The sequence below is a fragment of the Lepidochelys kempii genome, chromosome 2, assembly GCF_965140265.1.
Source record: "Lepidochelys kempii isolate rLepKem1 chromosome 2, rLepKem1.hap2, whole genome shotgun sequence".
Classification (NCBI taxonomy): Eukaryota; Metazoa; Chordata; order Testudines; family Cheloniidae; genus Lepidochelys; species Lepidochelys kempii.
The window spans coordinates 206803086-206819049 of NC_133257.1; the positions used below are offsets into that span (position 1 = coordinate 206803086).

General features: G+C 40.2%; 1 protein-coding gene across 5 annotated transcripts in view; it reads right to left on the reverse strand.

The window, feature by feature from the left end:
• Positions 1-15964, reverse strand: part of TAX1BP1 (Tax1 binding protein 1) — a 98078-nt gene that overhangs the window by 29094 nt on the left and 53020 nt on the right. For 4 of the 5 annotated variants that reach the window (XM_073333618.1, XM_073333617.1, XM_073333622.1 and 1 more), the window contains 6 exons: positions 9996-10223; positions 8552-8698; positions 7244-7337; positions 6091-6209; positions 4960-5085; positions 4275-4346 (listed from right to left, as the gene is read on the reverse strand). In XM_073333618.1, the coding sequence (XP_073189719.1) occupies positions 4275-4346; positions 4960-5085; positions 6091-6209; positions 7244-7337; positions 8552-8698; positions 9996-10223 (786 nt within the window). The remainder of the gene's footprint in view (positions 1-4274; positions 4347-4959; positions 5086-6090; positions 6210-7243; positions 7338-8551; positions 8699-9995; positions 10224-15964) is intronic. The other variant, XM_073333619.1, reaches the window with a different exon arrangement.

Genomic DNA, 15964 nt, shown 5'->3' on the forward strand with positions numbered 1-15964 from the left:
AAGAAATCAAAGGATAAGCAGAGAAGAAATTATTGAATTGCCTATACACCAATACTAGGAACCTGAGTAACAAACAAGAGGAACTGGAAATGTTCATTTATTAACATACATTTTATCTAGTTGCTATTACTGAAACCTAGTGGGATGATTCGCATGATGGAACGTTAAATAGATAATAACCATTGATTTTAGGAAGGATCAAGTGGGCAAAAGGGGAGAGGGAGTGGTACTCTATGTCAAGAGGCACTACCTGTTTCCAAGTCATTGATAACCAGGAATAAAATTATCTTACATGCTTATGGCTCAATGTCCTAACAGTTAAAGCACAAGATGGGGTAGAAGTTGGTGTCTGCTACAGACCACCAAATGACAATCGGGAACAGGCTGACCACCTCTTTATGCATCTATGTATAAGAAAAAAAAAAACTGTGGTCAGGGGAGACTTCAATTTGAGTGACATATGCTGGAGGTATCATGCTGCCAGTACTAAAAAAATCCGGAATTTCTAAACGTTATAGATGACAGTTTCCTAACTCAAAAAGAGTTGCAGCCAACACAGTGAATTCTTTATTAGACTTTGTCCTAACAAATAAAGAGGAACTGACCACAGAACTAAAAATTAGGGCTATCAAACGATGAAAAAAATTGTGATTAATCACAAGATTAAAAAATAGTTGTGATTAATCGCAGTTTTAATCGCACTGTTAACCAATAATAAAATAAATACCATTTATTGTGGATGTTTTTACATTTTCAAATATATTGATTTCAATTACAACACAGAATACAAAGAGCAGAGTGCTCACTTTATATTATTTTTTATGACAAATATTTGCATTGTAAAAAAGATAAATAGTATTTTTCAATTCACCTCAGGAAAATATACAAAATGTGCAACTTACAAATGTAGAATTTTTTAATTTTTTTTAAAAAACATAACTGCACTCAAAAATAAAACAACATAAGACTTTAGCATAGTGCCCGTCAGAGTAATCTGCTGGGGGGCCGTGAGACAGTTTGTTTATATTGACTGTCTGCAGGCACAGCCGCCCACAGCTCCCAGTGGCCGCGGTTCACCATTCCTGGCCAATGGGAGCTGTGGGAAGCGGCGTGGGCTGCAGGGACCTGCTGGCCGCCACTTGCCACAGCTCACGTTGGCCAGGAACAGTGAACCGCGGGTGGTCATGGCAATGTAAACAAATTGTTTCATGGCCTGCCAGCCCACACGCTGCCCACCATTGCTTCAGAGCCTACAAGTCCACTCAGTCCCACTCCTTGTTCAGCCAATCACTACATTTACGGGAGATAATGCTGCCCACTTCTTATTTACAGACTACTGGACAGGGTCATGATCGATTGTTCAGGGGCAAGGAGGGCAGACTGCTAGAGTCACCTGGGCGGGGGCAGGGGGAAGAGGGGTGTTCCTGTGGTGATGGCTCCAAAGCACCCTTTCCATGCTTCACATCCTCATGGCTGCTGGCAATTGCTCTTTCCCCTCCCCCTCATGTAAAACAAATAAACAGATTAACCCTGAGGGAGTAGGCACGAGACTGGCTCCGAGGAGTCAGGAGACATTTCAGCAATGTGCACCTCTGGTCTGGATAATACAGAGTCTATTGTCTCCGGCTGCCTCCTGCTTGCTACCGCAGCAGGTGCCTGCCTCTCTCCCTACCTGGCGGCCAAGTCCCACCTCCAGAGGTGTGCAATTAACGCTTGTTTTTTAAAAAAAAAAAAAGCGTTCATTTGTTTTGCGCTAAACACATGTCATTAATTGACAGCCCTACTAAAAACTAATGGTAGCTTAGGTACAAGTTATCATGACTTGATCACATTTATCATTTGAAAACAGAATAAATTCCACACTAGTGTATACACTTGGTGCTTTAATAGGGCCAATTTCACAAAGTTAAAAAAAAATGTTAGCTAAAAACGACAGCTTGGGAGAAGAATTCAATCAGAAAAATCTGAATAATAATTGGGAGTCGTTTAAGAACACCTTACTACATCCCCAAAAAGCTACAATCCCACAACTGAGGAAGAACACTGTGCTCCTGAAAAAAACCCAATCTGGTGTAGAGAGGAAGTGAAGGCAGCTATTAAAAAAAATAGAGAGAGAGCGAGCGCAAGCGCAAATGAAAGAAAGGGGAAGCTGACAGTAATGAATACAAACCAGAAGGAATTGTAGAAAACTGATTAAGGGAAGCAAAGGGACACAAGGAGAAATCTATGGCCAGAAGAATTAAGGACAATAGGCAGTTTTTAACATTGTCAAGAACAAAAAGAATTCTGACACTAGTGTTGGCCCACTAGTAGATAGAAACAGTAGAATTATCAGTAATAATGCAGAAAAGGCAAAAAAATGTTAATTAAAAATTTCTGTTCAGTATATGGGGAGAAAATAGATGATATAGTCTCATCACATTGTGATGACACTCTTTCATTCCACTAGTATTTCTAGAAGATGTTAGACAGATGCTACTAGAGTCACACATTTTTTAAATCAGCAAGTCCAGATAGCTTGCATCCAAGAGTTTGGAAAGAGCTGGCTGAGGAACTCGCTGGACCATTAATGTTCATTTTCAACAAGTCTTGGAGCACTGAGAAGGTTCCAGAAGTTTGGAAGAAAGATAATGTTGTGCCAAACAGGATGACTTGGGTAATTATAGGCCTATCAGCCTACCATCCATTCCAGGCAAGATAACAAAGCAGCTGATCTGGGACTCAATTAATAAAGAATTAAAAGAGGGTAATGTAATTAATGCAAATCAGCATGGGTTTATGGAAAATACATCTTGTCAAACTAACTTGATATCTTTTTTTGATGAGATGACAAGTGTGGTCGATACAGGTGATGGTGTTGATGCATCAGACTTTTGTAAGGCATTTCACTTGGCAATGCACAACATTTTGACTAAAAAACTAGAATATAAAATTAACATGGCACTAAATGCATTAAAAACTGGCTAAGGGTACATCTTCACTACCTGCCGGATTGGTGGGTAGTGACTGATCCATCGGGGATTGATTTATCGCATCTCTTCTAGACATGATAAATCGATCCCTGAATCGACGCCTGTACTCCACCTCAGCAGGAGGAGTAAGCAGAGTCGACAGGGGAGCCACCGCGGTCGACTCGCCGCCGTGAGGACAGCCAGGTAAGTCGAACTAAGATACTTTGACTAAGATACTTTGACCCCCCCCACCCCAAGTATAGCCCAGGCCTAAGTGATAGATCTCAAAATGTAACTGTAAACAGGTAATCAAGTTTGTTTCCAGAGGGGAGCCGCAGGAATCAGTTCTTGGCCCTATGCTAGTCAACATTTTGAAAATAAAACTCATTACTGATAAAGTCTGCAGATGACACAAAAATTAGGGAAGTGGTAAATAATGAAGAGGACAGGTGACTCATTCAGAGCAATCTGGATCACCTGGTAAACTGGATGCAAGCAAACGTGTTTTAGTAAAGCTAAATGTACACATCTAAGATCAAAAGAATGTAGGCCATACTTCAGAATCGGGGACTCTATCCTCAGAAGCAGTTGTTCTAAAAGATTTAGGGGATGTGGCAGATAATCAACTGAATATGAGCTCCCAATAGGACACTGAGGCTGGAAGAGCTAATGCAAGCCTGGCATGCATAACCAGAGGAATCTTGAGTAAAACTAGAGAGGTTATTTTACCTCTATATTTGGCACTGGTACAACCACTGGTGGAACACTATGTCCAGTTCTGATGCCCACAATTCAAGGATTGTTGATAAATTGGAGAGGGTTTAGAGAAGAGCCTTGAGAATGATAAAAGGATTGAAAAAACTGCCTTACAGAAAGAGATTCAAGCAGCTTAATCTACTTAGTTTAACCAAGAGAAGATTATGAGGTGACTTGATTCCAGTCTATAATTATCTAGATGGGGAAAAAATATTTAACAGTGGTCTCTGCAATCTAGTGGAGAAAGGTATAACATGATCCAAAGGCTGGAAGTTGAAGTTAGACAAATTCAGACTGGAAATAAGGGAAATTTTTTTTACAGTGATGGTGATTAAACATTGAAATAATTTTCCAAAGGTCATGATTGATACTTCACCACTGACATTTTTTAAATCAAGACTGAATTTTTTTTTTTTCTAAAAGATATGCTCTAGGAATTATTTTGGGGAAATTCAATGGTTTTGTGTTATTACAAGGTCAGACTAGAGGATTAGAATGGTCCCTTCTGACCTTGAAATCCATGAAGTACCAGAGCCCACTAAACATAACATCTAATGGTTACAGTACCTTCTCACTGGTGAAGACCTCCAAATGTGATATCAGTTCTTTTATTGCTCTCTCCTTTTCTGCCAGCTGAACCTACATGAAAAGAAGTTTGCTTCACTTACATTACAGAATGTATAACATTTCCCCATGTATTATGCTGTAAACTCACAACAGTCAGCAATTTAAAATCACATTTCTGTCTGAAAATATTACCTACTATAACTTTACAATTGAATGAAGTTAGCAAAAAATATTGCTCTGTTTTCTTCGGTTTGTTTACTGTGTGCATTTTTCAGCACTTTGTGTTTATTCGATGTCATTTAGCCTAGTAGCAGCGGGACATTAGGAGGACTCTCAAACACATGGCTAGGGAACAATGGGAAAGGGCAGAAGTGATGATGAGGATAGTGGTAAGGGATACATCTCTCCCAGGGAGGAGATTAGCAATGGGAGGTACATACTGATCCTGATGAAGCCTGCCAACAGATTTGCATTTGCATGGATGAGGGCCAACTACTTTGATGGTGTTGTTCTCAGGTCTGCCCATACTCCTACTCAAAAATCCCACATGAACATCAGTAGGTGGGATTAAAAAAAACAACAACTTATTTTTTTCTTGAAAAGAATTCTTATTAAATTTGGGTGTGATTCCACAATGCTGTACTTTGTTCCTCTTTCTATTCAATGTGTAGCCAGTAAAACTTACTTTATACTGGTCCTCCATTGCTGCTAGCTGGAGTTTTGCACTCTCACTGATTTTCACTTGTTCTTTCCATTTCAGCTCCAATTTGGCCAATTCATCAGCATAAACACTGCATTTCATCTTCTCTTCCTAACGTAGCATAACAGAAGTCATGATGAATCACTTAACATTTTACAAATCTAAGGAATTTTTTTTTTTTATTATTATTATCTGACCACGCAACACTCAGTGCTTCCCAGAAATTAGATAACTGCCAGGTGGCTTTCCCTGTGGATTGATTACAGGCCCCTATTTAAGTGGTAAGGCTTTGAAGAGGACAAGGGTACTGGGGACTATAGCAATGAGGTCCAATATACTTTTCCTCCTTGAGCTTTCTACAAGCTGCTATTCTTCTCTCCTCTTATCTGTTCTACCTTTTCAGTATACACACAGTTTTACCCCTGTTCTTCAAAACATGCTGCCACTCTGTAAGATGTCTCACATCCACGTCAATAAAAAACCCATTCCAGCGAGCTTTGCAAACACCCAGAGCACTTTTCATCCAGAAGGCCAAAGGCAAAGGTTTCCTTTAAAGCATCCCATGTAACTCAAATGACCAACACAAGTCATGATGAACCAACACAAATACGATCCCCCTGTCCCCCCGCCACAGGAAGTAATGAATGCAATTGCCTTGCACATGTTATACCACGGTAAACAAACATATTAGCATAATATTTTTGTGAAAACAAGAAATGTAGGGTGGTAAGCTTAATGGAAACAAGTGAATGCACTTTATTTAAATAGTTGCCGCCAAAGAAGATCTCTTTGCAGATATTTCCATTCCACCATTTCAGGTTGTTCTCACCCCAATATTTGCTTTATAAATTACTGACATTCCACTTCCACCCAAAAATAGCAGACAATCAAACATGCAACAAAGAATACCATAGCACCAAAACAATAAGGTCCTAAAATTCTACTGTAAAGTTACCTTCTTATGATAAAGTTTCTATTATGATCACATCTGTGCTATATGAATGACTATTAAGGGAACAAACAGCTTGGGAGCTGAAAAGAGTATTTCAACGTTTTTTGAGATTTATTCCCTGTAGCTACTTTCTGTTCAACTATCTGAAGCAGCCCTTTACTTACTGATAACATTTGCTTGCATTTCCTATACTTCTCTGTTTTCTCAGCAATTTCTTTCTTCATTTCATATGCTTGCTCCTTTACCACAAATTCTGAAACTACATCAGGTGAAATGGGGCTAGCTGCAAATATTAAAAAAAAATATGAATATTTGTTCTTTGTTTTTTAAATAAACACAGGGCAACAGGAATGAGTGAAGGGTGGACAACAGTTCAAATCTTGCCAATGTCACACAGTAATATGTATCTTGGAAGCAACGGGGACATGACCCAATCTCTGCTGGCCTCAGGCATATTAAGATGAGGGCAGCTGTATCAGGCTCTTGTCAATGAGGCCCTCAACTGGGCAAAGTTTGGATACCCATGCTGAACAGAAAATATTCCACAGCACATAAAAAGTGTTTGGAGAGTTGAACATCCCTTTGAGAAATTAAACCATTTATAAACTTCATTCTCAGAGCACAATATTATTGGTACATATATTTTACCCTTCTGAAAAAATGCTTAATATTCTAAATGTCACAAAGTTGCAACTCTTTACTTTCTCTCCAGTATGTATTACGACATATTACATGTTCCTTTCTTTATGCTTAGAAGGCTAGATTTGTGGGAAGCTTGATAGTCCATGAAAATTACAACCTAGTCAAGCGTTTTCTAGCAAACCATTAATGTCTATAAATTATTAGGATACATATTTGTCCTTTTCTGCAGATAACTGAACACTTTACCAGCACTGATTTTGCAATAAAATATATTAAACTGTAACTGTGCCATAGCTGAAGAGATGTTATGTTACTGTATACATTTTGAGATTTCTTTTTAATGAAATTCTGTTTATTAGCTAAACAAAAATAAACAAACCATGATGTATATCTTAATAATTGCTCTTGATTAAACACCAAGTCAGGGCTCAATCCTGCCAACACTTACATATGTAAATTTCACTCATATGAGCAGAACCAATGAGAATACTTATGGGTGCAAGTATTTGCAGGAGCAGGCTGTCAAACTTTTCTAATCTGTTTCCATTGGGTTATCCAAACACCAAGAGCTAGCTATTCATATACAAAAGTACTTTTATAGAGTACCTCACAAATAAATATTCTATTTGAGGTCAACAAATAGAAACCATTAAAAAAAGTTTATGTCGTTGATACCTGGAGATGTGGTCAACTTTTTATCTGTAATGACTGCAGTAGCTGTCTCAATGTTTGAGGCATCTGTCACTTTCTGTTGGTTCCCTGCAGTTTTCTTATGAAAAAAAATTGTTGGTACTTTATTCAAAGAAAACATCAAGAATTACCGTGAACTGCTGAGAATACAAATATGTTATAAATTTAACTTAGTTCACTACTTTTTGAAGAAGTGGATAACTGTACACCATCCACCGCTTTTGTTTAAACTTTAAAGAAAAACACAAAAGCAAACTAATATTTCTCTGACTTCACATTTTCTACTGGAAATGGACTCAAAGTTGGTGGTGTCAATGTGAGACAAGAATCAAATACACACACTTTATACTATCTCCACTGCATCTTTGCCACCGACCCTGAAATATGATCAGTTTATTGCTTTTATAATGCCATATTTTATAATAATTTTCTTGCAAAAAAGTAATTATAAAAGTTATTTTACAAAATAGATTATGGATATCTCCACAGAGTATTTGCTAAACTTTAAAAATTTAAATTTAATATTCCAATTTAAACTGGAATCTATGTTATGAATTGGGACGAATACAGATTAATAAAAGACAGATCTTGGATACTATAGTTCCTTTTTTTTTTTTTTTAAGCTAACATTTGAGCTGGAAGTCAGATGTCAAATATACATGCCATACACACGACACACTACAACCCAAGACAAAGGCAGGGGACCAAGAGACATTATGGGTTGATAACTCATTCCCTATTGACCTTCAGGATGATACAGAAAATAGCAGATATGAATCAGGCAGCTTCTGCAATATCGATAGATCGATATAGATAAAATAAGCAACCAAGCACGCACATAAAAGAGGTGCAGATGCACAGTTCTGTTGCTGCATGAAAAGCCTTTACCCATCTCTGTACACAGTCTCTCTCCCAAGTTCTCCCTTCCTCTCTGCAGAGGAGATGAGTGAAGGAATGAAAATGCAGTGCCACCGTTTCCTCTCTTTCACAGTTGCTGAGAAGATGCCTCAGCAAAAGAATACTATGCCTTGAAGATAACCCAGTTTATAACACCACACAAACTCAATAAGTTTTCTACATATACCAAACACTCAGATACTATGTTTGGTTTTGACAGCGGATATCCAACATCATAGATATAAGTTGGCTCTACTACAGAAAGTATTGTATTAATTGATTGCTCCTCACACAATGTTCTGATGCTTATTTAAATGTATTGTTCTTTGCTACAACAAATTTTAAACAAACGCTGAAAAGTCACAAAGAGCTAACAGATTCTCCAGTGCTACTTACTGTCTGGTCTACAAGTTTATTCACTTGTTTTTGGAGCTTTTGGCAATCCTTGAACTTTTCTCGATAATGGTCAGCAGCCATCTGCAGACGAAGCTTCAGATCCTCAACCTCTCTGCGCAGTTCCTGCTCTACTGTGTTCGAAATTTCCTTTTAAAAACAAAAAAAATCAGAAAATATATTCTCTTTTGTTCAAATCAATACTATAGAACCGTTTTCGAGCTGTGGTAATGAAGAGAAAGATTTGATTTTTTGGGGAGAGATGGGGGATAATTATTTTTCTTGGTTGCAAGAACACAGGTCCTACAAGAGCCACTTCGAGCAGAAAGTGGTGATGGAGTGAGAGGGCATTCATCTCTGGGTCTGTGAGATGATCTGCATCCACCACAACATGAGTTTGAGCATTCTAGGGACTATTCTAATTTATGGCAACTGACTATGGTTCTGAAGGAACTAAGAATTGGCAGAGCACAACTCTGTTCCATCTGCCCCGTATGTCAGTGGGAGAAGCGGAGTGGAGATATATAATTGTTGCAGGAACCAAATAACTCCGCTTTAGCCAGTGGGGTAATTCTCACCTGTTCAGATTTGGCTCCTTTCTGCAGCCTGAATGGTTTAATGGACCAGAGATAATCTGGCCAATTTTTCTGAGAATCCTTTTCAAAGATACGTTGTAAAGTAATAAATACCTTTTCAACTCTACCCTCATAATAAAGAATGCTGGGATATTTGAAAGTGAGAGAATAAGGTAAGTTGCTTTTGCTACATTTTGGAAGCCTAGATGCACATTCCATTAATTTTCAGGCTGGCACACCATTTTAATAGTCCTATCTGTAATAGCCACAAGCCAACTGAAGTCAATGCAAGTCTTTCCATTTGACTTCAATGGTCTTTGGATTAAACAACCTCTAATGGATAATATACCCATTCATGATGGTTTTAAATATATTAATGTATTACTACTTATTAAAAAATAAAGCAAAGAATCCACTTTGATCCACAAATTCTGAACCATTTGAGAAAAGGATGTAGTTTTCTTTTAATGAGGAGAGAAAATTTAGCAAGAGAAGAATCCCATCCAGTAGTTCTTATCTCATTTGCACTGATTTTAGAACAACCTGACCCACAGACATTCAGAAGAGTTAAAAAGAGACAATTTAAAATAATCCGGATATATTGCTGTATTAGTCTGTACGAATGTCTGAAAAACTATTTTAAATATTCCCATAAAAACTACTAAAGAATGTTCTTTCTAACCAGCCCATCTAGTCAATTTACATGCTTTAAATTACAAGTAATATCATCAATGGTGAGATAGAGGTTTTATTAATTATCCAGAAACAAGTTTTGTTTTCATGATTTTATCAAAACTGAAAACTCCTGTAACTAAACAAGCTCACATCATCAGGTTTTGTGATCATGAACAAAAAAAAAAGTAACATTTTACCTGTTCATTTCTCACAAGAGTGACTTTTTTAAGCTCAGCTACAGCATCAGCAAGCTGCTTCTTCAACTTCTCATTTTCCAATCGAGCATCATGAAGATCTGCCATTGTCTTATCTCGCACATTTACTGTATCACTCAGCTCTTTTGACATTAAGACAGCTTCCTGCTTGCTAGCTTGAATATGATCTTCAGCTTTCCGAAGTTGTTCCTTTAAAATACCTGCATCCTCCTGAAAGAAAAAAAAACCAAACAAACTTGATGTTTGAATATAATGCTTTCCGTTGGCATGGTTATGGTTATGAGATCTGAACATTTCAAATAAAAAGCAAAATTCCCTGGCTCTAGCAAAGACATTATGAAGCATAATAAGTAAGAGACAGTTACTTTTCCATAACTGGTGTTCTTCGAGATGTGTTGCTCATGTCCATTCCATATCAGGTGTGTGCACTCGCCACATGTACCGGTGCTGGAAGTTTTTCCCTCAGCAGTATCCGTAGAGGACTGGCTCTGGCACCCACATGATGCGGTATCAGGGCCGCTGGCTCCCCCACCCTCAGTTCCTTTTTGTGGGAAACGCAGAGTAGAGGAGAAGGAGGGCGGGTTGTGGAATGGACATGAGCAACATGTCTCAAAGAACACCAGTTATGGAAAAGGTAACTGTCTTTTCTTCGAGTGCTTGCTCATGTCCATTCCATATTAGGTGACTCCAAAGCAGTACCAACGGAGGTGGGTAGGAGTTCACGGACATGTCGATTGCAACACAACTCTGCTGAACCCAGCGTCGTCCATGGCCTCCAAGTGATGGCATAATGAGTCGTGAACATGTGGACAGAGGACTATGTTGCGGCTCTACAGATGTCCAGGATAGGGATGTGCGCCAAGAAGGCGGCTGAAGACACCTGAGCTCTAGTCAAGTGGGGTCTGACAATTGGCGGTGACGGAACCTCCGCTAGTTTGTAACACGTATTTATACATGAGGTAATCCAATTCGAAATCCTCTGCGTGGACACCAGAAGGCCCTTCATCCTATCGACTGTAGCGATGAGGAGAGGAGTTGATTTACAGAAAGGCTTGGTATGTTTTAAGTAAAACCTTTGGATATCCAGCGCGTGAAGCTGCCTCTCTTCACTGGTCTTGTGTGATTTGGGACAGAATATGGGGAGGAAGATGTCCCGGTTCATATGGAAGGTGGATATTACCCTTGGCAGGAAGGCCAAATGGGGCCACAGCTGAACCTTGTCTTTGTAGAAGACCGTGTATGGCGGTTCTGAGGTCAAGGCTTTAATTTCGGAGACCCGTCTTGCTGACGTCACCGCCACCAGGAATGCGACCTGTGGGAAAGAGAGCAGGAACCAAGTGGCTCGAAGGGTAGGCCAGTGAGGCTAGACAGGACCAAGTTAAGATCCCACTGCAGGACAGGAGCCCATACCTGCAGGAAAAATCTCTCGAGTCCTCTGAAGAATCTGACTGTCATGTCATAGGAGAACACAGTCTGTCCTTAGATCGGCAGGTAAAAAGCGGAGATGGCCACGAGATGCCCTCTAATGAAAGAATGTGCCATAGTCCAGGACAGCCTGTATGGAAGAATGCGAGGGAGAGATGCCATGTTCAGACGACCCCAGTGGGAAAACCTAGCCCACTTGGCCAGGTAAGTCAGTCTAGTTGAGGGCTTTCTGCTCCTCAGGAGGACCTGTTGAACCTCTTCTGAACAGGTCTGCTCCTCTGGGTTCAGCCACGCAGCATCCACACCAAGACCTGGAGGAAATAGAGGGTGGGACGTAAGAGCCGCAGGTCCGATTGGTTGGGCAGGGGCCAGGGAGGGGCTGCTGTCAGGTTCATGAGCGTGCCAAACCAGGGCTGGCGAGGCCATACCAGGGCGATCATAACAACCTACGCATTGTCTCTCTTGATCTTTGCCAGGACCCTGCTGACGAGTGGAATCGGAGGGAATGCATACATCAGGCTCCCTGACCATGACAGGAGGAAGGCATCAGAGAGGAAGCCTTGCTCAGACCTTGCTGAGAACAAAACTGGTGGCACTTCCTGTTCTGTCTGGTAGTGAACAGGTTCACTTGGGGAGTTCCCCACCTTTGGAAGATCATGCAGGCTACCTCTGGATGGAGCGATCACTCATGTTGAGAGGAGAAGTCCCTACTGAGCTGGTCCCCCAGCGTATTCTTGAAGCCGGAAAGATGATGTAGCCCACTGGATTATTTTGCTAGTTACTATATCCTACTAATCCAGCCAGCCGTATCAAATAATAGGTTTCTCTTTCTGAATTAATCCATTTCATTCTTATATTTTATCAGTATTAATTCCTTTGAATTTAGAATGTGTTCAGGTATGTGTTTCCTAATAATAAGTTTTGCTGAAATGCAAGAAGCCTACCGGCCTGTAAGATCTGCTATATAGCAAAAAGTATAATCAGTTAAGAATACGTCAGCATAAAAGCTGGTAAGCTTTGGCACAAATAAGAATGGTCCCTGAGCTTTGGGGAAACAAAGGGAGGAACTATCCACATCACTGAATAGGTTTATCTGGCATCTACAACCGGTTGGTAATTGCAGGGTACACCATAACTTGGAGGTCACCAAGAGAACCTAGGTTGGCAGTTTTGGAGCAAGATAATCCTTTATACAGAAAGTAAGTGTCATAATCCACTAACCTATAGGAGAAGGGTAGCCATAAATTTCTTAGGGTATGGAAATAAGATTTGGATATAGTAGGTTGGGCCTGAATTACATAGTGTCAGGATCCTATAAAATACCTTGTAAGAAAGGAAGAGTCAGGAGGCTCTTCTAGCTCCTGAAGCTTTTCTTTAAGTGCTTTTTCCAGTAGCTCTCTTTTTCCTTTGTTCTCCTATATTCTATAGACTATCTTCTATCATGCTCTCAACTCAGCTTGTGCAGTATAGTATAACTACTCAACATTCCTAACTTTTGGGGAAGCCAGCACCATCGTGTTATCGGACATGCCAGGAACGAGACTGGTCCTTCAAGTCCTATTACTGGGTCCTCAAGGAAGGGTGTGAGTATGTTAGGTTAAGGTACTTGTAATATAAATGTTACCACCAGGAGTTTTCGAATTCTTTTACTGTTTTGCAGTTATAAGTTTCATAGCATTTATTATTCTTTTGTTAATCTCAATAAAGTTTTTAACAATTTGGTCTTGTCCTCGGTGTACGTGTTCTTGCCAAGCACCCAAAGAGTCCTCTCCCGATATAGAACTCTGAGTTCTCGAACCCTGTAGTCTGAATTAGATAAGAACCTATAAATCTTCTGGTCGGAAGCGATCAGTGGCGAGCCATAACTAACCCACCCATCAAATTCAGGTCTACAATGACAAGCTTCCAGGTGGATTTGTGGCTGATGCAAAACTCCCATAGATGGTGCCTCTTGACAGAGAGCCAACAAGTGCGTTCTCCCTTGCCTGTTGATATAGAACCTTGAGGCTGTGTTGTCGTCAGGACTCACACCACCTTGCCCAACAGGTGGGGCAGGAACATGCCACATGCCAGCCAGACTGCTCTGAACTCTGAGGTTTATGTGCAACTTTGCCTCCTCCAGGGACCAAATCCTCTGTGTCTGGAGGTGCGAGCCCCAGTCATGGTCCAAGGAGTCCGACACCAACTCAATGGAGTGAGGGGGGTTATCGAACGGAACCCCCTCCAGGACTGTCCTGCAGTCGGTCCACCATCGCAGCGAGGTCAGTATCACCTGGGGAATGGTAACTATCTTTTCCAGGGGACTAGGAATAGACCATCAACAGCCATTGTTGCAGGGGCTGCATCCAGAGCCTGGCATAGTGGACAACGTACGTGCACGCTGCAGTGTGACCCAGCTGGCAGACCCTGGCTGTAGTCAGAGGGAATGCGGAAACTTCCACGATGAGGTTCATCAATATGTTGAACCTTTCCAGCAGCAGGACCACTCTGGCGCAGGTGAAGTCGAGGACCACTCCAATGAACTCTATCCTCTGCACCGGCACTAACCATATACAACTATATTACAGGTTTTCAAAAGTTCACAAGAACAGAGAACGAAACAATGCTACCCGAAGCAGCAGATGTTCCAGCACCATCACTGGCAGCAAGGAGGAACTGAGGGTGGGGGGAGCCGGCGGCGCCCCTTATACCGCACCATGTGGGCACCACTGCCAGTCCCCTACGGCTACTGCTAAGGCAAAAACTTCCGGCACCGCTGCATGTGGCGAGTACACACATCTAATATGGAATCAACATGAGCAAGCACTCGAAGAACTGACTTGTACACGCTCCTATTTTTTCCCTTATTTTATTTACTCAAAATTGTGTACAACCATTTCTCATTAAAATGAGTTTAAAAGTATACTATATATGAACAATCTTTGTTTCAAAATAAAAAAGTGTCAATAAATAGTATTTTTACTTATTACTTTGCACACTACGTTTTTATTGCATTTCAAGCTTACATTTTAAACACAATTAACAACTTTAAAAACGTATTTTGTACTCTATTAACATTACAACAGTTCTGATAAGCAGAAACAGCTATCTACAGTTTCACAAACAGAATTCACTTGTATGGTAGAGGAGACTTTACATAAAAAACACTGGGTGACATCCTCTCTCTTGCTCAGGCTCTGTACACCATGAAAAGGCTGGGAGTGGTGAAGAGGTGCCTTAAAAGCCCCATATCTGGCCAAAGGAGGATTCCTTTGGTGCAGGCAGTGGGAAAGATAAAGCTGTAAAGCTATCTTCCAAGGACCTGCTTCACAAGGTCTGGCATAGGAAGCGTGGACTATAGGAACTGTATACAATATATAGGGACTACAGCAGGACAGAGACAGAGTCACAGCACTGAAAAAGATTCCAGGCAGCACTGCATATCACAGGGCAGCTCCAGAAGGTTGATGCAATTTAAACAAGCACATGCCCTTTGGCTGTATTCTGGGCTGCACCCAATGCGTTTCATTATTTCAGATACTTGAATTTAGCCATAATTCCATTCACCAAAGGTTGGTAGCCTAATATTCTCAAGTTAATTTTTTTTTCCCCAAAAGGACTAAGTGACATTGAAAGTAACAGATTAGTTTGAATACTAAATACACTAAATACACAGTATTAAATACTAAATACACTCAAGGAAAAATGTATAAAAAACACCCAATATAAAAATATTTCAGTGGTAAATGTTTAGTTGCTGAAAAGAGTACCACTGAGTAGACCTCTGAGGTGTGGGAACAGTAAGTGAGGGATGCTTGGGAAGATGTTAAGAGGCAGCTGTTGAAGACAATTTGGGCCCACTTCAAAATGGCTACCATTACACGATGTTGGCCATCTGAAGTATCCAAAACCAGATTTTTTTAAAATAAAAGCAGGAGTGGAATCTTACAAAGACAATTCCATTTTTGTAAATGTAAATATACCTAGTTTGAATATGTGCTTTTCATTCATATACTAGTAAACAGGGTATAATTCCAGCATTACAGAATAAACTAGTGTCCAAAAGCCACAACAAAGATTGGGGCTTCATTGTACTAGATATTCTAGAACCACACAATCACTGCTTGTTTACCCCTTTGGTACTAGGTCATATTAATCAGTTACAACTCTGCAAATCTGTGGGATTTAGTAACGCATAATAAAGAAATGGCAGGGACTCCTCAAGAAATGGCAGTAAGTGCTCAGCAAGATTAACAAATGAAATATAGATACTGTTTTATCCACTCCTGGAACACACACTTCTGAGGTAAAACACAGTAGTTGTTTTATCAATATATTCAGCAGCAAAATCATAAAGCAGTCAAAAGAAGGAAATGAGAAATACCGTATCTAATCTAAACTGCAGAGAACATGCTCTCCTCTTTCCTCTCTTGCTATTTCCCTTGTCAATAGCACTACTTTCACACTTCCATTTCCCATTTCCAATGAATACCATCCCCACAATCCTTGTTACTAGATTGCAAGTTTCTTGATCTTGATGACTCCTT